The sequence below is a fragment of the Odocoileus virginianus genome, chromosome 11, assembly GCF_023699985.2.
Source record: "Odocoileus virginianus isolate 20LAN1187 ecotype Illinois chromosome 11, Ovbor_1.2, whole genome shotgun sequence".
Classification (NCBI taxonomy): Eukaryota; Metazoa; Chordata; class Mammalia; order Artiodactyla; family Cervidae; genus Odocoileus; species Odocoileus virginianus.
The window spans coordinates 9,194,032-9,215,293 of record NC_069684.1 but is presented as its reverse complement, the minus strand read 5'-3'; the positions used below and the strand labels follow the sequence as shown (position 1 = coordinate 9,215,293).

General features: G+C 41.8%; 1 protein-coding gene, 1 long non-coding RNA gene and 1 pseudogene across 4 annotated transcripts in view; 1 reads left to right on the top strand and 2 right to left on the bottom strand.

Annotated features, from left to right (window-relative positions):
* PPP2R5A (protein phosphatase 2 regulatory subunit B'alpha) overlaps positions 1–7,819 on the bottom strand; it is a 69,904-nt gene extending 62,085 nt beyond the window's left edge. The window contains exon 1 of one of the 2 annotated variants that reach the window (XM_020906012.2): positions 6,892–7,819. In XM_020906012.2, the coding sequence (XP_020761671.2) occupies positions 6,892–7,084 (193 nt within the window). In that variant the 5' untranslated portion in view covers positions 7,085–7,819. Of the gene's footprint in view, positions 1–4,134; positions 4,178–6,891 lie in introns of those variants that run through there. The other variant, XM_070473908.1, reaches the window with a different exon arrangement.
* On the bottom strand, positions 454–554 carry LOC139037565 (U6 spliceosomal RNA; annotated as a pseudogene).
* Positions 7,820–7,927: 108 nt separating the features above from the next.
* On the top strand, positions 7,928–8,953 carry LOC110145613 (uncharacterized). 2 transcript variants are annotated; one of them, XR_002316263.2, is made up of 2 exons: positions 7,928–8,246; positions 8,745–8,953. It is a non-coding gene; the product is annotated as an uncharacterized lncRNA (long non-coding RNA). The 2 variants fall into 2 exon arrangements; XR_002316262.2 differs by having other exon boundaries at positions 7,928–8,647.
* The last annotated feature ends 12,309 nt before the right edge of the window (positions 8,954–21,262 follow it).

The window sequence follows — 21,262 nt, the reverse complement described above, 5'->3', positions numbered from 1 at the left end:
AACCCCGAATAAAGGTGTAAAGGGAGGGCTAACAGGTAATTTCTTAATCAAAACAGTGACTATCTACATGATCACACTTGTTATGCACACAACACTGTATTTTGGTACTATAACAGGATACGAGAAAACAGATGACTTCTGCTTTCACAAAAATCTTACCATCTCATTCTGGAGAGAGGACTTCACTACGTAACGACTGACACTGACTCAAAACAACAAATCAACAAATACGGGTATTATTCAAACTGGCTGATAGAAAGACCAAAGACAAAAGACGGTTATAAAATGTGAACGGCCCCCCCAGGTCCCTGTTGCCCTACCTTCAGTAAAAGACTAGGGTCATGGTCACGATTTAGAGGATAAAAAAAAAATTTTAGAGGATAGATGTGAAAACCCTCTGAAGAAAAAATTTCTCTCTCTTTTTTTCCCCCCAAAATGCTCTGTTTATTCTGCAAAATTCTGAAATGCTTCACAAATATGTGTCATCCTTGTGCAGAAGCCATGCTAATCTTCTATAGTTCCAATTTTAGTATATGTGCTGCCAAGGCAACCACAAGAAAAACATTACTTGATGCTAAATAAATATAAGGCGTTACCAAAAACACAGTTATGATCAACAGTATCTCATTTGTTCAACACCGAATAGTCAATTTATACAGTAGTTATTAGTTCTAAATTTTCAAGAGGTGGAACAATGCTGTGAATATACAGTAAATAGTTTTACATTCCAAATTGGTTGGGATTATGTTACCCTGAGATCCAACCAGTCCATCCTAAAGCAGATCAGCCCTGGGTGTTCATTGGAAGGACTGATGCTGAAGCTGAAACTCCAATACTTTGGCCACCTCATGCGAAGAGTTGACTCACTGGAAAAGACCCTGATGCTGGGAGGGATTTGGGGCAGGAGGAGAAGGGGACGACAGAGGATGAGATGGCTGGATGGCATCACCGACTCGATGGACATGAGTTCAAGTAAACTCCGGAGTTTGTGATGGACAGGGAGGCCTGGCGTGCTGCGATTCATGGGGTCGCAAAGAGTCGGACACGACTAAGCGACTGGACTGAACTGATGTTACCCTGAATGATGGGATTAAAACTAGGCAAACTGCTTTCCTATGTTCTCACTTCTGCTTGACAACTCAGCCACAGCTCCAAAAATCACAGAAAAGAACAAATCTGATCACCTTAAAACAAACCTGATCACCTTGTATCAAAGGATAACAGCAGAGTTTTAATTACGCTAACTACAACAAAATCCAATAGATCACACCTAAAACTCCAGAATCCAACAGCATTCTCCCCCTTCAGGAAAGCAGCTGGTTAGCCACAGGGGGCAGCAGAGTTAAGAGAGTGAAGAGTAAATAGCAGCAGGTGAAGTGAGGGCAGGAAATGTTAATAGGCTGGGTAATGAGCCATGAGTACCTAGAGAAAAGGACAAAGCCTCAATTAATGAATTAAATCAATAGATAGATAATGTCAAACCAGTGATTCTCAACCCTGGCTGCACATTAGAATTATTCTGGGAGCTTTCAAAAATACAAATGCCTGCAACCTACCTTAGACCAATTTATTTAGAATCACTTGAGGGTAAGACCCAGGCACTGATGCTTTTTAAAACTCTCTAAGAGCACAGCCAGGGTTGACAACTCTGCTAACCATATATAAATAAAAATAAGCTAGTCTCCATCCCCGGCTTTTTACAATTTTTAAAAAGTTAAAATTCAAAGAATATTCAAAAATCTATTATTTCCCAAATGTATTATTTTTGTTGATAAACCTGTCTTTGTCATCCAAAGTCTTTAACTCATTAAAGACTAATTCATCTTTAAGACTGTATCAAGGGAAAATACTATTCTTACAAGTAAAAAGTTCAGAAGGGTTAACCAACCAGCCCGAAGTGATTGTGACTCATCAATAATGCAGGAAGACAATTTCAGTTTATTTACAGGACGGTACTCTGGCCCAATGATCACACTATTTTACTTAAACACATTTAACTGTAGTCTTACTTTACAGGCACTTCATAAAAGGATCCAAAGTTCAATTAAGAATCAGAGGTGGCAATAAAACTGGGGGGAAAAGAAATCTGACCCTAAAAAGGAATTCTGAAAATGTTAAGACTTAAATGGAAACATTTTTCCTTCATGTGAAGGCCAACGATGACACTATAGTAATTTCTCTAGAGGTATACCCTAACCTAAAAGTTTTTAAAAATTAAAAAATAAGTTGACTAGAAGAAATATGGTACTATTAATACTTCCAGAAGATAGTTGTAAAATGACTAAAATGTTATATATTCCTTTGTAAAGAAACACTTTTAACATATTCAGGTGAATTTCAACTCTCCTTTAATGCTATCCCAATTACTAAAATGGGTTTTGGGTTTAGATGAATGAACTTTGGGTAAAAAAATCTATAAACTTTAAAAGTTGAGTGAGTAGTGTTCCTCACCAGCACAAAAAAAGTCATTAGTTAGGAAATTTCGAATCATGTCAGTGCTCTTGTACCAGATACCCTAAAAGACCACATCAGTTCACTCAGTCATGTCCGACTCTTTGTGACCACATATATCAAGAAAAACGACAACAAAAACAAAAAGTGTTCCCTATAGATAAGGGAACACTTCAAATGAACACCACTATTACAAGCCTCAATACCTCCAGGAGGACCCAACTTTTAAGAATGTAACAACCAAGAAACCGAGGAAATTTGGGAAATTCTTTACCTCATATGAAGGGGACTTTAATCTCAACACCAGTTTCATTCTGTTCTTTGCCATTTACAGTCTGTCTCCTATGAGAGACGCACACCTGTGTAATTCTACTGGTTAATTCAATTTCTTTGCTTGATTAAAAAAACTTCTAACTATAGCATTCAACATTTTAAAAAGTCATTCTACCCTATTTCCATATCCACACTTATGCTGATGTATGGCTTCACCTCAGTGCACATAAATCATATCTGAGATCTGATTATAAATAATTAATACTTTACACTAGCAAAGTTGTACTATTTATGTGAACCCTTCATTTAAAAAATACTTTTAATTTGAATTTCCAAATATCAAGAGAATGGGAACTAATATTCTTTGCCTATTTTTAGGCACCAATTACATTATTTCACATAAACTTCACAATCCTAGGGAGATAGAAGGTTTTATCCCCATTTTACAGATAAGAAAAGCAACTCAGAAAGATTAAATGTTTACCTTTGACCCAGGGCTGACCCCAATGACCCAACTTGATTATCATCCTGCTCAAATGTTCATAAAGCAGGTTAACAGCAAAAATACTGAAATCATTTAACCTGGGTGCCAGTGTCAACTGCCATCCAGAGAAATAATCACAGGCCTGAAACTAAGCTCTTTAAGTCTCAAAGTCACCTCTGGGAATAATATTGGTCTTACACAGAGTTGCTGGGATGACACAATGATATGTAATTTTTGTAAAAATACAAGGTAGTGGATTCTCACACAACATTACCTCAGTAGGTGCGAAAAAGAAACAGATAGCCGGGATTAGGTATTATACAACTTTCTGGACTGTTTCACTTATTATGATTGATATTATTTTTATAATTTACAAATGTAAGGAAAAGTATAAAATAATTTATAAATGCTGTTATATAACTGTATGACATCTATTATTCTAACCAAACCAATTCTTTCAGAGACACAAAACAGGTTAAACAGACAGAAAAACTTCCCATTAACAGGTTATTATTCTTTTTGAAAGTTAAATGTTTCCTAACTGTTGGTTACTAGCGGAAAATTCTAAGGTAGAAAAATTGAGGACAATACTAATGTAAATATAAATACAGAGAAATGATTAATAGAATGTCCCTACTTTTATTTTCTCATACTTAGTTCTCAGAGGAACTTATAGAACTAACGTAACAAATTTCAAGTGTTTTGGAAAAAAACTTTTTAAGCTATACAAGGCAGATTGAGGGCCTACATAACAGTTTCTCATTTTTAAAAACTCCTTTTAAACAAGGCTTGTTTTTAAAATACTTTCTTTAATAAAATAGAATTTTCTCTGAACATTTCTACCATTTTTACCATTAGTAAGTTATTTCGCACAAATAAACTTCTTTAGATGAAAAAATGGGATTATTTTGTTAATCTTTACCCACCGTATGCTTTGAGGAAAATAGCTGGCATCCTTCCAGCTCAGATCCATGTGGACAAAGTGTAACATAAGCAGGTTGGTATAAACACTGAAAAGATCTTGTATGCCCACAAATATCTGAATCACTCCACTGTAAGATGGTATTTCAGAGAAGGAAGAAAAATTCTCTTTCATACGCATATTAGAGGGCTTTCCACTGGTTTTTGTTAAGGCCACAAATGGAAAAAACTACTACTGACAGAAAAAGCACACAACATGTGGTATCAAGGACACACTGCCCAAGTACTAAGTGAAGCAACTGAATTTTTAAAAAACCACTTTTCAAGCATTTTGGCAACTGGAGTAAAAGTCATTTTTCCTATCAGTGGGTAATCTAAGTAAGAATCTTATTCCTCAATTAAATTTACATAAATTTATCCTGAATACATAAATTTCCTTATAAAGAATACTGTATTTTCATGTGAAACACATAGATTAAATCTAAAATTTCATTTTTTTTCTCTACTAGTGAGCAAAATACTATAAATAAAACATTTAATGGCACCTTCAACTTGTTGAACTACACACCATATAACTTAGATGATTACTGACTGTGTATTTTTGCTAGGCTTTTAAAAGCAAAATATATTAAAGTTGCATCTCCTGGCTTGAAGTAACTATCAATATAGGTTTAAAATTCAATTATTTTTATTAAATACAAAATTATATATAAAAGGGCAATATAAGATGAACTTATTTGCAAAGCAGAAATAGAGACACAGAAGTGGAGAACAAACATTCGGACACCAAGCAGGGAAGAGGGTGGTGGGATGAACTGGGAGACTGGGGATGCCACATATACACTGCTGTGTAGAAAATAAACAGATAATGAGAACCCACAGGGACTTTTCAGTGCTCTGTGGTCTAAATGGGAAGGAAATCTAAAAAACAGAGTATATGTAGAATTGATTCACTTTGTTGTACAGGAGAAACTAACACAATATTGTAAAGCAACTATACTCTAATAAAAATTAATAAAAAATGAAAAAACAATATAAAGAACCACAATATCTTACTGAAAAGCAAAGACATATGAAAGAAAACACTAACACCAGCACCAAACCTTCAAAAATAATTTGCCAATTTAATGGGGAAAAAACCCAATAATGTAAAAATAACTATGATGTTTTAGTTAAGTTTAAAATTTAAAATTCATGAATAGCAGTTCAATATCCTAACAAGTAAGATAATACTGTTTTATAGCTATGACATCACTCAAGAATTAAAGTCTTGGCAACATCTACCATCGTGGTCTACTGTAGGCTATGATATGTACGTCTGAACAATTTTTGTATACTAAAGAGCAAATGATAAACGCAGTACCACAGGCTACTCATCTTAAATAAAACTTTCTTTCAAAAGCCAGTTTGATTTTGGCAGTGGGATGCTTAGAAGCACCCCAAGAAGCAGGGTAGTGTAGGATGTGAATGGGGCTCCAAAGTTACTGCAGGTCAACTGTGATTTGATCTGGGGTTTTCTTTATAGACTCCTGGCCAAACCAAGACTGGATTCCTAGGCCTAAAGACAAATCAGAACCAAGCTGGCCTCGAACTGGATGCTGGAGCTCTTTTAAATTGATCGAAAAACCTCCTGAACATTATCTATTTAGGAACAGAAACTTTATTTCCTGGTCTTGCAAAACAGATGATCTAGATTTCAATCAGGTTTCTTTTGCAGAAAAAAAGAAATTCAAATGTTTAGAACCATTATCATCTTGTTCCATGACAATGTCTATCTCATAAAAAGCAAAGACCTTAGATTATAAAATTAAAAGGTAGTAATCCACAAAAAATAAACTAGAACGTCAGGAACCAATTTCTTTTTTTTTTAATCCTCTAAACCTAGTGGGAAAAGTAAGTGAGCCAGAAGGAGTGCCAAGTTCTCCTGTGAGGCATTAGGCACGGACACCAATTTGAATTACTGTACAAACTCTACAGAGTCCCTGGAATCACTGCTTGGCGAACCAAGTTCCCATTCCATTGCAAGGCACCACGACCTACTCCTTAATACTTTTCCAACTCTACCGTGTGTATCTTCTCAGACAATATTTTAAATCTTCCCATTCTTTGGGCTAAAGAGTAACATTTAATCTAATGACCCAGTAAGAAAGACACTACCCTGGTCAGATTTTTAGGCTTTTTCTTTATAAATCAATCTGAAGGCAGGTAACTCTTAACCGGTGTACGCATTAGGATTCCTGGTCCTAAGACTCTTTGGAAAGATGAGAGGGAAGTAAAAGAGTGTGCGCAAAGACGCTTATTAAGTGGAAAAGCAAAAGATTAGCTAAGAGAGGCAGGTCTCAGAAAAGTGAAGGTCGGAACGTAAGACAGGTTGTTACAACAAGATGGGGAAGGGCAAGACTCGAGGAAGAAGATTGAAAAAAAAAAGTCTACCCCTCCGAACTCAGGAGGAGAGTTGCAATCCCAAGGGCAGGAACCCGAGAGCGCAGGTGGGGAGGGAGGGGTGCTGGCCTCCTCCAAGAAGGGAAGAGTTAAAGTGAACCCAGATAAGTGAGGGGGAAGAAAAAGCAAGACTCTTTTAACATCCAACCTGTCTGAAATCATAAAGAGGGTGGGAAGACGCCAAGGAAGCTTGGGGAACGCGAGCCCCAAGTGGGCAGAAGGAACCCCCCACCTCCCGCCCCCGAGAAAGCAAAGACTCCAGCGGCGCCGAGGAGAACCCGTGCGTTCCTCCCCGGGCTGCGCTCTCGGAGATTACCTACCTTTGAGTTGGGGCAAGGGGTGCAGCTCCGGCTGGTTGCACTGGCAGCGGAACTGCGACGAGCCCTGCGAGCGCTTCTGCCTCTGCGCCTTGCGCACCGATTTCCGGGTGAAGCCGTCCACTTTCTCGGCGGCCGAGATGGCGGCGCTGGCAGCCCCCGCCGGCGGCGGCGGCGGCGGCGACGACGACGACATCTCCGCGGCCCTGGCGCTTGGCAGCTCGGGCTGCTGCTTGCACGGAACGGGCAGCGGCAGGAGGAGGAGGCGGGGGAGAGGCGCCGAGGAGCTCGCGCCCCTCCGCCCCGTGCCCCCCGGCCGCACCGCCCTCCCGCTCCCGGGTGCCCGCCGAGCTCTCTCCTCGCCGCCCGCCGACGCCTCACGGCCACATCTCAGGGCCGGAGGTTCCCGGTCCCCGCCGCTCGGCGAGCTCCCCGGGGCTGGCGGGGGCGGAGGGGGGGTGGTGTGTGAAGAAGTTGTTGACTCCCGAGTTCCGAGGGCGGGTGGACAGGAGCCCGAAGTTCAGACAACTGAGGCGAGGGCGCGAGGGCGCGGACGTCGAACGCGCCTCTCGTCCCTGGCGGCCCGGGTCCCCGGCCGGCCGGCCCGCCAGCACCTCAGTGGCCGCTGCCAGGGCAGCCCGCCCTGCCTCGAGCCTCCTCCCGAGGCGCTGCCATCGCGGGGCCCTCCGAGCTGCTGTCTCCACCGCCGGCGCTCTTCCCTGTCAGCGCCGACCCCTCATCTCCCGGGGCGGTGACCCGCTGCCCCGGCCCCGGGCGCGCGCACACACACACACACACTCGCTCCTCGAAGCGCCCAGCGGTCCGAACCCCCCCCCCACGCGCCCTTCCGCCGCCCACAGAGAACCCCTGGCGAGCGGCCGCTACAACTTGAGAAGGTGCTGGGAGAGGAGAGGGGCGGGCGGCTGTAGGGGGAGTGCGAGCGTGTGCGCGCGCGCGCGTTTGGGGCGCGCAGGCCGGGGGCGGGGCCTCGGGGGGGATGGGGAGGGAAGAGATTGACTGACAACTTCCGAGGGGTCCGGCCAGCCTCTCGGAAGCTAGGGAAGGAGTTGCGGGGTGGGGGGTAGGAAAGCATGCCAGCTCCCTCAACCAATCGCAGGGCGAAGCGGCCCAAAGGGTTGAGGCATGGCCTCCTGCAAGGTCTTATCAAACTGGGAGGTCGGGCGGAGCGAGGGGGGCGTGGTTACGTGATGGACCTCGGCCACAGCCAATCGTAAGTGAAAACGGCTTAGCGGAGTGCCCCTCTTACGTCACAACGCGTAACTCTTGAAGTCTTGAGGGGAAGTGCCGCTCCAGCAGCGAGCGTAAGTGCACGCCTGCGCGACAGCTCTAGGCGATGGGTACGTGGACAGCCTATGAGGAGACCGGGAAACTAGAGTAGGGAGTTTAGAGAGCAAAAGGGAAGGCTCGTACCCTTTCCTCCCCTCTCTGCTGGCCAATAAGGAGCTGAAGCGACTGGTGGGGAGCTTGAAGGCGGGAGCGCGAAGGCGTGCCAAGTGTTACGTCACTGGAAAGAGGTGGAGCAACAAGCCTTGTGATTGATGGCTGAAGTCGCCCCGAGGAGGAAGGCGAGGAAATGAGCTTGTCCAATGGGAGAGAGATGCTGGACTCTTGGGCGGGCTTTGGAGCCTCTCTGGCCCTAAGCCGCGCACTTGGAAGTTACCGGATAAATTTACAGCTCTCTGAAGGTTCTGGCAGCACAGTTCCTGAGAGCTGTTTTAGCGCGAGTTCGGACTGTCTGGTGCCTACTACTTCATACCCTTTCCCAAATCCACATCCTCCAAGAAGAGGTTTCTCATTCCCAATTTAACATCCTACTAATTTTCCCTTTTCTTCAGCCGGAGACCTTGAACTGCTTCTACAGGACGAGTATGAATTCGCTGATCAGAAGTTTGTAGATTTGAGGACTGGCCGTTTACTCTTACTAGGATATCTTACAGGTTCCATCCAGATTTTAAACTTCTTAAAGACCGGAAATGCTGGTCATCTTAGTTTTTTGTCCGGTGCTTTCTGTATAATGATGCCTAATAAAAACAAGTGAACTGCACAGCTTGTCTTGTCTTTGGCTTAGTGGACCCCAATCTCCATTTCTCTTCCACCAGCCCCAGATCTTTTCCTTTCGACATGCTAAAAATAGCTGCCATATATTTAAGCAACACTACCTGATGCACAGGTAAAGAAGGTGGTAGGAAGTTGAATTCTAGATCTAGAATCAAATGCTACCTTAAAATATTTCCCTCCTTATATTCACTGAGTAGTGATATTGAACACAAGCGTCCTAGTCAAGGAGGTTCAAACTTCAGCAGTGTCTTAGACTTCTTTCTCATCCAATCAAGCTCCAGACTGTGTTGAATCTATCTTAACAAACGTTCAAACCAAGCTTTCCTTGCAATTTGCTTAACCGATTCCCAAATATAGTTCAGGGCTTTCAAACTCACTGCCAGATAAGTCTTTTTAAATGCCACATTTATTTTATTGGCACGTGTGAAGAACCATCCAGTACCTCTGGAGTAAAGTCCCAATTCCAGGTTCTCCTCGTTCTAACTCGTGGATGTTTTTCCGGGCATAAATTGTGCCATGTCTCTACACAAACTCTTTTTTCAGTTTAGACACATCATTCTACATACTGATATCCTAGAAGCAGATTCCTTGACCATCACTAGCTCTAATATCTTGAAATAATCCACTCTCCCCCCCCCCCCCATCGTTTTGAGGCCCATCTTTCTTCAAATCTTAGCTCAACCCCTATCTTTCCTGAAGCCTTTCATGATAATCTGAGTCAAAGTGATGCCTTTCTTCTTTGCATTCCTAAAGCATCTATTGGGGCTTCCCTGGTGACTCAAACGGTAAAGAACGGCCTGCGATGTGGGAGACCTGGGTTCGATCCCTAGGTTAGGAAGATCCCCTGGAGGAGAGCATGGCAACCCACTCCAGTAGTCATGTTTGGAGAACCCACATGGACAGAGGAACCTGGCGGGCTACAGCCCATGGGGTCGCAAAGAGCTAGACACGACTGAGCGACTAAGCACAAAGCATTTATCACCTACACCACTCACAAAGTCTGTCCTCATACGAGGTCAGAGATTGCAGGTACTATGCTCTTTCTTCCCTGGATGTTTGTAAACATCGAAAGAATAAGGGACCTCCGGTGGTCCAGTGGTAAACAATCTGCCTGCCAGTGCAGGGGACGTTTCATCCCTGGTCCGGGAAGATCCTACGTGCCACAGAGCAACTCAGCCTGGACACTGCTATGACTGAGGCCACGAGCCTAGAGCCTGTGCTCTGCCACAAGAGAAGCCACCTCAGTGAGAAGCCCAAGCGCTGCAAGTAGAGAGTAGCCCCCACTTTCTGCAGCTAGCAAAAGCCTGCGTCCAGCAATGAAGACCCAGCACAGCCAAAAAGAAATTAATAAATGAAATTAATAAAAAAAGAGTAAGAACTCGCTTATTTTATACCTTTGTATCTCTTACTGAACAAAGTATAAATATGCAGTATCTACCAATCTAATTTTTATTTCTCAAGAACAAGGTTTCTAAAAGTATATTCATTGGATTACCTGCATAAGAATCCTCTGCGGGGCTTATTTAAAATGCAGATTCCTGGGCCTGACACACAGAATTCTTCCAGACACACAGAATCAGAACCGAAGGGAAAAGCACTAACATATCTTTTTTTTTTTTTTTTTGCCGCATGGCATAACATGTGGGATCTTAGTTCCCCAAGCAGAGGTTGAACCTGCGTGCCCTGCATTGGAAGCACAGAGTCTTAACCACTGGACTGCCAAGGAAGTCCCCTGAGAAATACATTTTTACTAAGTTTCCTAGGTCACTCTTATGCACGTGAATGTTTGAAACTCTATTCTCTAGCCACCTGGATGTTATTTAAAGTAGATCATAAATGTCCAGAATTTGTAATAAAGAGAATTTGCATAGGCTAAGAAGGGGAAATAGATAGCAGAAAGCACACTAACAAAGGTAAAATTCATACTGGAATATGACATATAATAAATAATGGAAAATAGAGACTGAACAGAACAGTTAGAAAATAGATACTGGAAACAAAATTCTTGGGAGGCTTGGAACCAGCAAAACTGTCTGGGTTTTCTGAAACAGCCTCTTGGAGAAGAATTTCGAGAAAAATTTTAAAGAAAGTGTGAGTCAAAACTGAAGAAGAGAGCAAGATGGCATTCTAGATTCAAGTTACCAAACATTTTGGGTGGGATGGAACGGACTACAGCCAAAGACTCAAAAGGCCTGACTTTATTAATTATAGTATGGTCCCATCAAGTCACTTACCCTTTCAGAGGTTTGATTTCCACATTTTTATGTCAGAAAAAAAAAGTAACCAGCCTTCTTTACAATATTGGCATGAGTTTTAAATATGATGCATAAAATAACAACACTTGGAAAAGTGAATATCATGCACTTGATAATTTTATGAACATATGTATGAACATATGTATTATCATGTGCATGATATTAATCACTTCTCTTCCATGCACTGTCTTAAGTAAATAAGGTATCTGAGACATAAACAGATTCGGTCCCTAAGAATCATCTAACAGAAAATCGCAATCTCAGTGCTGAACTGTTTGTACCCCTGACAAGCAAGAGTGTCAGCGATGATTCCATGCTGTAGAACTCCTGTTTTTCCCCATATTTGAAGACCCATATATAAGTCAGAGGCCAAGACTTCATCACTGGCAAATTCTTTGCTTTACTTTATCCTTACATGACTTGATTTCTTTACTGATTTCATTCTTTTATTCACAATGACTAGCTTGCTGGGGAAAATAAGCAAGGAGATCAAATCAGTCAATCCTAAAGGAGATCAGTCCTGAATATTCATTAGAAGGACTGATGCTGAAGCTGAAGCTCCAATACTTTGGTCACATGATGCGAAGAACTGACTCACTGGAAAAGACCTTGATGGTGGAAAAGATTGAAGGCAGGAGGACAAGGGGATGACAGAGGATGAGATGGTTGGATGGCATCACCGACTCGATGCACATGAGTTTGAGCAAACTCCAGGAGTTGGTGATGGACAGGAAAGCCTGGCATGCTGCAGTCCATGGAGTTGCAGAGTCGGACATGATTGAGCGACTGAACTGAATGAGATGACAATATCTACGATAGCAAAATCATGGTCTTTTAATGGTTTAAAGTGTGCATTAGAGGAAAAAACATTCCAGCAACTCTGATGGCTAAGCATATTATTTATGCTTTAAATTTCAAGAATACTAGAAGAATTTTTTTTAAGAGTGCATCAGAGACAGTATTATGTTCAAATCACTGTGAAATTCTGTAAAGCATGTCCAAGCAAAGTTTTGGCTGCCAACATTTCTCTTTCCTTAAGATGATTCCCAAACGGTACTCCTATAGAACACCAAACAAATATGCTTTATCTGAAAATCAAATAGTAGTGATCTTTTCCCAATTTACAGAAACAAAATAAACTTTTTCCTTGTATCTTTCTTAGAATTTTTATTCATACAACTGTGCTATTGTACTTGAATCTAAATCAAGATAGTATCATAAAACATTAATTTTTAATATATCATTCCTTCTTATTTAAATGCATTTAAATTATATAAAATTCCCTTCCTGGGAGGCAATCAATGCTATCAGATTCTTTTATGTGCTTCTAGAGATAGAATCAGTTTACTCTCTTAAGATTTAATAAATTGACATTTTTAGAGGCTCCACCAAAAGCTACATGATTTATAGATATTTCATCACTGAAGATGGAGTAGGAAATGGCAATCTACTCCAATATTCTTGCCAGGAAAATTCCATGGACAGTGGAGCCTGGCGGGCTACAGTGCATGGGCTTGCAGAGTTGGACACGACTGATCAGCTGAGCACGCATCACTGAAGAAGTTTGAAAACCACCGCTCTATACTTCAGTGAAGCTTCCAGAGTTCTTACAGATTTATTCATATCTATGCATTCATTCTTTCATCATTTTATTAATTCACTCATGTTACAGATATTATACATGCATGCTATGAATCAACAAAATATGAAATTTGAAGGGACCTTAAATGCTAATCAGGTCAAGTTGTTACCTGACCCCAGGTAGATCAAGCAGGTCCTTCTCACAGACCTCAAACTGATCCAAACTGGAAAGTCCTTTTTTTTTTTTCCCCCAGGACTTACAGAAGACTTTTATTTCTTATACAATGAAATCTTCTGACTAATAACTTACTCGCCAAGTGGTCAAAGATTTTGGGCACTTGGTTTTCATAAACTAAATTCAGCACTTTTTAGATTTTTTTCCCAAGAACTCTGATTCTGTGTTGTCTTTCTGGCCACTGTTCAAACACAAGTGCACACTGAGACAAATGGAATTTCAGCAATTTTCAGAAAGGACCCTTTGTCAACAGGGCAAGATCAGTAGTCATGGTTTTTAGTTGATGCCATTTTTGCTAAAAATTGCTGTCAGTTAAGCTTGTCATGATTAAATAAGTTTGTTGTGGGCTATTGTACAGGCTATTGTGTTGGCCAACCAAGAACCCAGACTAGGTCAGTAGCTGTAGAGATGATTAGATTGGAGATTTATCTTAGCGGAGGATTACATAGGACTTTCAGAAGGAATGAATGTGAGCTGCTGGTACAGCAGAGGTATTAGTAATTCCCCCAAAATATTTGTTGGTACACTTACACTTTATGATTATCTCTGAATCCTTTTCCCATAGCTGTGAGGTCTTTTGCCCCATCTAAGTGGGCTGAGTCGAAAATACTGGATAACCCCTGATGTGGGCGATACTTTACCTGTATACTAGATGAGGAACTAGAATAGTTTGAAGGAGCTCAGCTCATGACATATCTTTTCATCTTTGCAGAGTGGGGTTTAAAAGACCGATATTGGTGAACTCAACCCCGCAAGTATTTTCAAGTGCCATCCATGTGCCAGGCAATATGCCAGACACTAGGAATGAAAAGATAAATGAAGCAAGGACCTTTCAATTTAGTGAGGAGGGATAGCACAAACAAATGATCAAAGAGTATATCCTAAGTGTTCCTTACAGCGCTGTGTAAGCACAGTGGAAAGAAGAGCAAATTTGGTTTGCAAAGAGGGTCAGAGAAAATGTAACAGAAAGAGTAATGTTTGAAGTGAGTCTTGAAACAAAACAAAAATTTTATATGGATAAGGACAAAAACAACAGAGAATACTTGCCATTCAAGAAACTAATTTACCCACATTTCTTCATTACTAAAAAGATTTTCAGGGAGTTCCCTGGTGGCTTAATGGTTAGGATTCTGGATTTTCACTGCCATGGTCCCTGGTTCAATTCCTGGTCAGGGAACTGAGAAAAAAGATTTCATTATCTCAGCCAGTGAATTTACTTATTTCACATAACATACTACCAAAAAAAAAATTCCATTTCAGCAGAAGAATATATTATGCAACACCTTGAGTCAAAATTTGATGTGGAGGTGAATGAGCAAAAGGAAAAAAAAAAGCAGATTAAATTCAAAACAGAACTGCTCTCTGGCTGTATTTTGCAGCACAGTAATTCTAAAAATACTGTCGTCATTCTTGCTCAGTCCTCTCTGACTCTTTATGACCCCATGGACTGTAGCCCTCCAGGCTCCTCTGTCCATGGAATTTTCCAGGCAGAATACTGGAGTGGGTTGCCATTTCCTTCTCTAGGGGATCTTCCTGACCCAAGGATGAAATTCATGTCTCCATCTCCAGCGTCTCCTGCATTGGCAGGTGGATTTTTTTCTTTTTTTTTTTACCACTGCACTACCTGGAAAGCCCATAAAATTACTATATAGCTCCTTACTGTTCCACTCATATGCAGATTTTGTACAAACCTGTAACTGATCTTCTTTCATCTGCCTGGAGGAAGCATTAGCAAGTTTTGAAGCAGTCCTTGTCTTAAGATACCTAGTGGCTGCATGCCAGCAATGTTTTTTCTCTTACTGGCTTCCTACTTTGGCTCAAACTTCCAAAAAATAGTCAGTCTGAAAATCTAAGAAATTAACCTTATATCCTCAATATCAGGTGATGTCTATGCTTTGAAGAAGCAGTACTCGTAACATTACAGGATTTTCAGGAATTATTGAACTGGAAATTCTCCAGTGTTTCCAGATCCTAAGATTTGACTTCTGTGCCAAAGGACACAGTTGTTTTTTTCTTTTTAAACTGTGTGTGTCTCTGGGTAGGTATATGTAATCACCTTCATAAATTTAACACCTGCCATATACCAGGCACTATTCATACAACGAATCTGGCAGAAAGAGATCAAACAAGATGATTAAGGTCTCTCTCATCTGTGTGACACTCATCTCTATTCTCCTAGAATTCTCCTATTCTCCTTGTTTCCAGTGACTTCTTTCATGTCCTGGAACAATTTTTTTATATTCTAGCATCTCTGGGGTTCTCTATTCTTCTCTTGTAGAAATCAGTAGAGCCTGGAGAAGGGAATGGCAAACCCACTCCAGTATTCTTGTCCAGAGAATCCTATGGATGGAGGAGCCTGGCAGGCTACAGTCCATGGGGCCACAAAAAGTCAAACAAGACTGAGTGACTAACACTTGCTTACTTATTTGTGGTTGTAAGATAATCTAAAGAATTTCAGGCATCAAAACTTGTACACAGTGACACCCAAAAGTTAAAAAAAAAAAAAAAGAAAGAAAGAAGTGGAAATTCTAGTTCTGTTTATTCAGTCTGTATAGAGGCATTCACAAAGAAATTTAATTGACTGGATTGAACTCTCACTGCTATAAGATGCCTAGCACTGTAAAAAATTTGTAAATGTGGCGCTCTGAAGTACTGTAACCTAGTGGGAAAATGAGCTAATCGAGAGATATAATGAGGTCCAATGTTTCCTATTTATTCACTCAAAAAATATTCATTGATCTGTAATGTCCCTGGTTTATTCCAGGTGCTCGGAGGGTAGCCATGAGTGAAATAAGACTGACTTCATGGAGTTCACTATCAGCGGGGAGAGCTCACATCAATCACAATTCAACCATGAGGACTTCCCTGGTGGTCCAGTGGCTAAAATTCTGCGTTCGCATTGCCGGGAGTCGGGGTTCAACCTATGGTCAAGGAGATGGATCCCACACACCCCAACAAAGATGGAAGGTCCTGCATGCTGCAACAAGACTCAGCACAGCCAAGTAAATCAATAAATGAATAAATATTTTTTAAAAAATTCAACCAAGAGAACAAAGCAGGGAATATGCACCAGAGGAAATATGGTATCATTTACAAACACAGATGGGCTAACCAGGAGGGCTGGTCGTCCTATGGACCAAACAGGCACCATCACGGATTTATGAGGCCTGTTATAAACACAGAGCCTATGGCTAAATATTGTGGTCCCCACCGTAAGGGAGCACCAACTCGAGGGGGAGAGATGAGGCATAAGCCCAGGAAAAGACATTAATGACTTCTCTCTCAGGACAGTATTTGATGAGAGCCAAGACAAAGTCCAAGCGAGCTCACAGGTGGTGCTGGCACTGAGATCTTGGCTGGAGCCAGAGGAGTGGGCATGATTAACTAAGTAAAGTAGAAGTGTTGAGGGAGAGTGCCATTTAAGCGCTTATTACACACCTCTCCAACACAAAGGGTCCAGTTTATTACGCCCCACCTCCGCCCGCCCTCTGTCTCACTGCTTGGAATGAGTGTCCACCAGTCAGTGAAGGCAGGAAGGGTATGAAGGCACTTGGGTTGGGAAGTATAGCATGTAGATGTCTTGACTCAAGAAGGTGATTTCTAAAGGAGTAATGGGAGAGAAAGCAGGAAAAACTACATTCATTCAGTCATTCAAGAAACATTCAGTTCAGTTCAGTTCAGTTCAGTCACTCAGTCATGTCTGACTCTTTGCAACCCCATGAACCGCAGCACACCAGACCTCCCTGTTCATCATCAACTCCCGGAGTTCACCCAAACTCATGTCCATCGAGTCAGTGATGCCATCCAGCCATCTCATCCTCTGTCGTCCCCTTCTCCAGGGTCTTTTCAAATGAGTCATCTCTTCACATCAGGTGGCCAAAGTATTGGGGTTTCAGCTTCAACATCAGGTTTTCCAGTGAACACTCAGGACTGATCTCCTTTAGGCTGGACTGCATGGATCTCCTTGCAGTCTAAGGGACTTTCAAGAGTCTTCTCCAACACCACAGTTCAAAAGCATCAATTCTTTAGCACTCAGCTTTCTTTATAGTCCAACTCTCACATCCATACATGACGACTGGAAAGACCATAGCCTTGACTAAATGGACCTTTGTTGGCAAAGTAATGTCTCAGCTTTTTAATATGCTGTCTAGGTTGGTCATTCAATGATTATTGAATCATTCAAGAAACATTCAATGATTATTATTGGCTAGTTGGTGCCCTAGGTTCTGGGGATAGGAAAGAAAGCAACAACAGCAATAGGTTTTTCCCTCAGAGTGTCTGGGAAAGTAAGTAAAATGATATCACAAAAGCAAAAAACCCCACAAACCACCATAAACAGTATAATAATCGCTATGTCAGAAGTAAGCAGAGAAGTAGAATGCAGAATCTATGGGGTGGGGAGCAAGACAGCTTTTCTGGAGGAAGAGGTTCTGGAATTGAGAATTGAAGCACATAAGGTGTTAGTCCAGAAAACGCAGAAAGGGGAACTTATTCCAAGAAACAGGAAGAAGATGTTTAAGGCAAAGCCCTGAAAGAAGCAGGTACATACATCAGGAAGTTGAAGGGAGTTTGGTATGAAAACTTGGAGGAAGCAGCAGACAAAGAAGATGTATCAGAAGATGGAGTGTCTGTAAGTCTGGACTTCATGCTGGAGTCAGTGCAGAGATGTCAAAGAATGTCTGAATGGAAGATGTCTCCTGGAAAGCAGTGTTTTAACAGTGCTGGGTGGGGAAAGTGGAAGCCAATGAGATTAGGTGGAAGTGAGGATAAGTGTCCAGGATAAGGACTTGGCTGAGTGGTGCTAAGCAAAGTGTATCAGCCACCTGTGGAGATTTTCTAAGCTCTACGGTATTTTGAAAAAATTCCCAAATGACAGTCCCGACTACCCAGCCCTTGACATTCCCCATTCCCCCTTCCTTGACAACCACAGGATTTAATTTAAAATGGCCCTGAGAATAGATACGAAAGACATTACAAGGAAATACCAGAGAGACTGGATGGGTGTGAGGGTGGCAATTCAAAGGGAAGAATTACAAATGGTGCCAAGAATTTGAATTGGTGGACAACGTGAACTGGAGGCCTTTAACCAAAAGTTCAAAGGCTAAGCCAGTTTTCTCTTGTGACTAGGGAATGAAAGGAGTGTCAGAGGAAGGAAGGAAAGGGGACGCAAAGATGAATCTGAGGCTAGGGTCGTTGAGTTAACAGAGTTTCTTAAGGTCATTGAGGCGGAGATCTGGATCTTTATTTTTAAAAAGAGGCGATGATATGCTAGATTTAACAGAGGGAAAAATGAAGAATAGACTGGTCTGACCACCTGGAGTAGGCCAGAGCAAAGAGGGAAATTACACAAACAACACAAACCTCTCTTTCTTCTTCAAGGAAAAAAAAAAGAATGACAGAAGCAAATGGGCAAAAGATGTGCAGCCTGCCGTGTGCCTCGGGGATCTCCAGGGCTAAACACGAAGAAGGGCTGCAGTAGGAGAAGCAGGGCCCAGCCGCTGTGGCAGGGAGTCAGGGATGAGGAACACAGCGGCCCTTGCGCTCACAAACAGGGCTCAGCAGGGACTTTCCTGGTGGCCCAGTGGTTAAGACTCTGCGCTTCCAATGCAGGGTGGCGCCAGCTAACTCCCCAGTCGGGGTCACTGTATTTTAAAAATGGTGAAATTGAGCTGATCAGTTCAGTCCAGCCACCCAGTCATGTCCGACTCTTTGCAACCCCACGGACTGAAGCACGCCAGGCTTCCCTGTCCATCACCAACTCCCAGAGTTTGCTCAAACTCGTGTCCGTCGAGTCGGCAATGCCATCCAACCATCCATCCTCTGTCGTCCCCTTCTCCTCCTGCTGATACTTGGGCATTTGTGAAAGGGGAAACCCAGACACAAAGAGAATTCTCTGCAATGTGCGTTAGATCCAGCCAGCAGACAGACTGCCAACCTTCAGGTAGCGGAGTAAGGATTCCCCAAAGCGAGCTAGATAAAGGAAGAAAGAGAGACTTGAGCACCACTTTAGAGAATGTCCACCCACAGGAAAAGTGACACTGAAGTAGCACCAGCAGAGTAAAAGCCAGAACAGATGGGTTGCAAAAACAAAAACAAAGGAAATGAATTGACTTAGACTCCTGGGGAGAAAGGAAGTAATAGCCTGTTAGTGACATCAAGGAGGAAAGTTAGAAGACAGTTTGACGTGTACAGAAAAATATTTTTATTGACTTAAGCAAGAGCTATTTTAGTAGTGCAAAAAGAAATCACAGTGAACAAACTTGCACTTCCAGACATGAAAATTAACAGAAACTGGATTAACCCTCTCACAGGACACAAGAAATTGGGGCAAAAATGCATGAAATAACTGTTTTCATCGTACAACACATAGTGCAGGACTGTGATTCCTGGGAGGAGAGAAACAAAGGAAGTACGTATCTGTACAATGTGCCTAACTTTCTGCCTGGAGGCACTTTCCAGATCACAAGAAGAGGGATCCAAGTAGACAAAACAGTCTTGCTAAAACGAGGGCAAAACGATCAGAGTTTGGGCAGGATGAGGTGGCTGTATTTTTTGAGGCAGAATACCAGAGAACAGGGAGGTATACGGAGAAAGAAATCCTGAGTCCCTCTGAATCTTAAGCTGAATGCTAAACTGCATAAGGTACAACTAACTCTATGGGACTTAGGAAAGAGAATTCAGATTGCTAAAAGTTAACCTAGCTCCTTAGCAGAGCTGGGAAACAATCGAGTTCCGACCAGGCAGAATGGAGAGAACTTGTTGAAGTCCTAGGGCTTTTAGAAGAGACTCTACAGCAGGGATCCCCAACAGGCACCAGTACTATCAAGAAGGTATAAGAATTTATATTGAAATTGAAAATTTTCACAATAATAATATTAATAATAATTTATTTTCATATTTTCAAGCTTGAATTAATATACAGAAGATTTTCATTGTAACCAAGAGCATTATGTAAGTCAGCTGCAAAAACGAAAATAAAAACATGAACATTTTATATAAATATGAATATTGATGAATTCATAGTTGCTTTTCAATTTGTACAATACTTCTTTGAATTTAACGTTAATAATACTGGGTTTGCAGAAAAGTTAGTGAATTACTTAACTTAGATAGAACTGAAACTCATTTCAATTTATTTCAAAGTCAGTTCATTTCTTCTAAAACAAAAAAACTAAGTTTGACAATACAGATGCTCACATTGGAAGAGTGATATTTGAAACTGAACCCAGTCATTGGAAGACTTCAGTATGCTTGAAATAATTTGAAAAAACTCTACTTTTTTAAACCACAAATTGTATGAAATAGAAGATAACTATTTCTGATGAAAATTTAACATTTGAATTGAAATGTGGCCTAAGTTTAAAAATGCACCCTGGACTTAGAATAAAAATGTGACATCCAAAACTTTGTCCACCTGAGGCGAAGAACTAACTCAATGGAAAAGACCCTGATACTGGGAAAGATTGAAGGCAGGAGGAGAAGGGGACGACAGGGGATGAGATGGTTGAATGGCATCACTGACTCAATGGACATGAGTTTGATCAAACTCTGGGAGACAGTGAAGGACAGGGAAGCCTGGCGCACTGCAGTGCGTGGGGTCACAAACAGTTGGACACAACTGAGCAACTGAACTGAACTGAACTGAACTGAATATACAAAAACATAAATAATATAAAAAGATAATAATTACATATTGAAATGATAATGTTTTGAAGATATTTGGTATAAAATGCTATTAAAATTAATTTTACCTTTTAAACTTTTTATTTATTAAAAAAAATTTTATTTTTGGCCGCACCACATGGCTTACAGGGAGTTTCCTGGCCAGGAATTGAGCCCGTGTCCCCTTCAGGGGAAGGATGGGATCCTAAGCACCGGACCACCAGGGAATCCCCTCTTTTTACTTTCCCTGATAGCTCAGTTGGTAAAGAATCTGCCTGCAATGCAGGAGACATGATTTGATTCCTGGGTCGGGAAGATTGGCTGGAGAAGGAATGGGCTACCCACTCCAGTATTCTTGGGCTTCCCTTGTGGCTCAGTTGGTAAAGGATCTGCCCGCACTGTGGGAGACCTGGGTTCAATCCCTGGGTGGGGAAGATCCCCTGGAGAAGGGAAAGGTTACCCACTCCAGTATTCTGGCCTGGAGGATTCCATGGACTGTATAGTCAGTGGGGTCCCAAAGAGCTGTAACTTTCTGAGTTGTAACGACTGAGTAACTTTCACT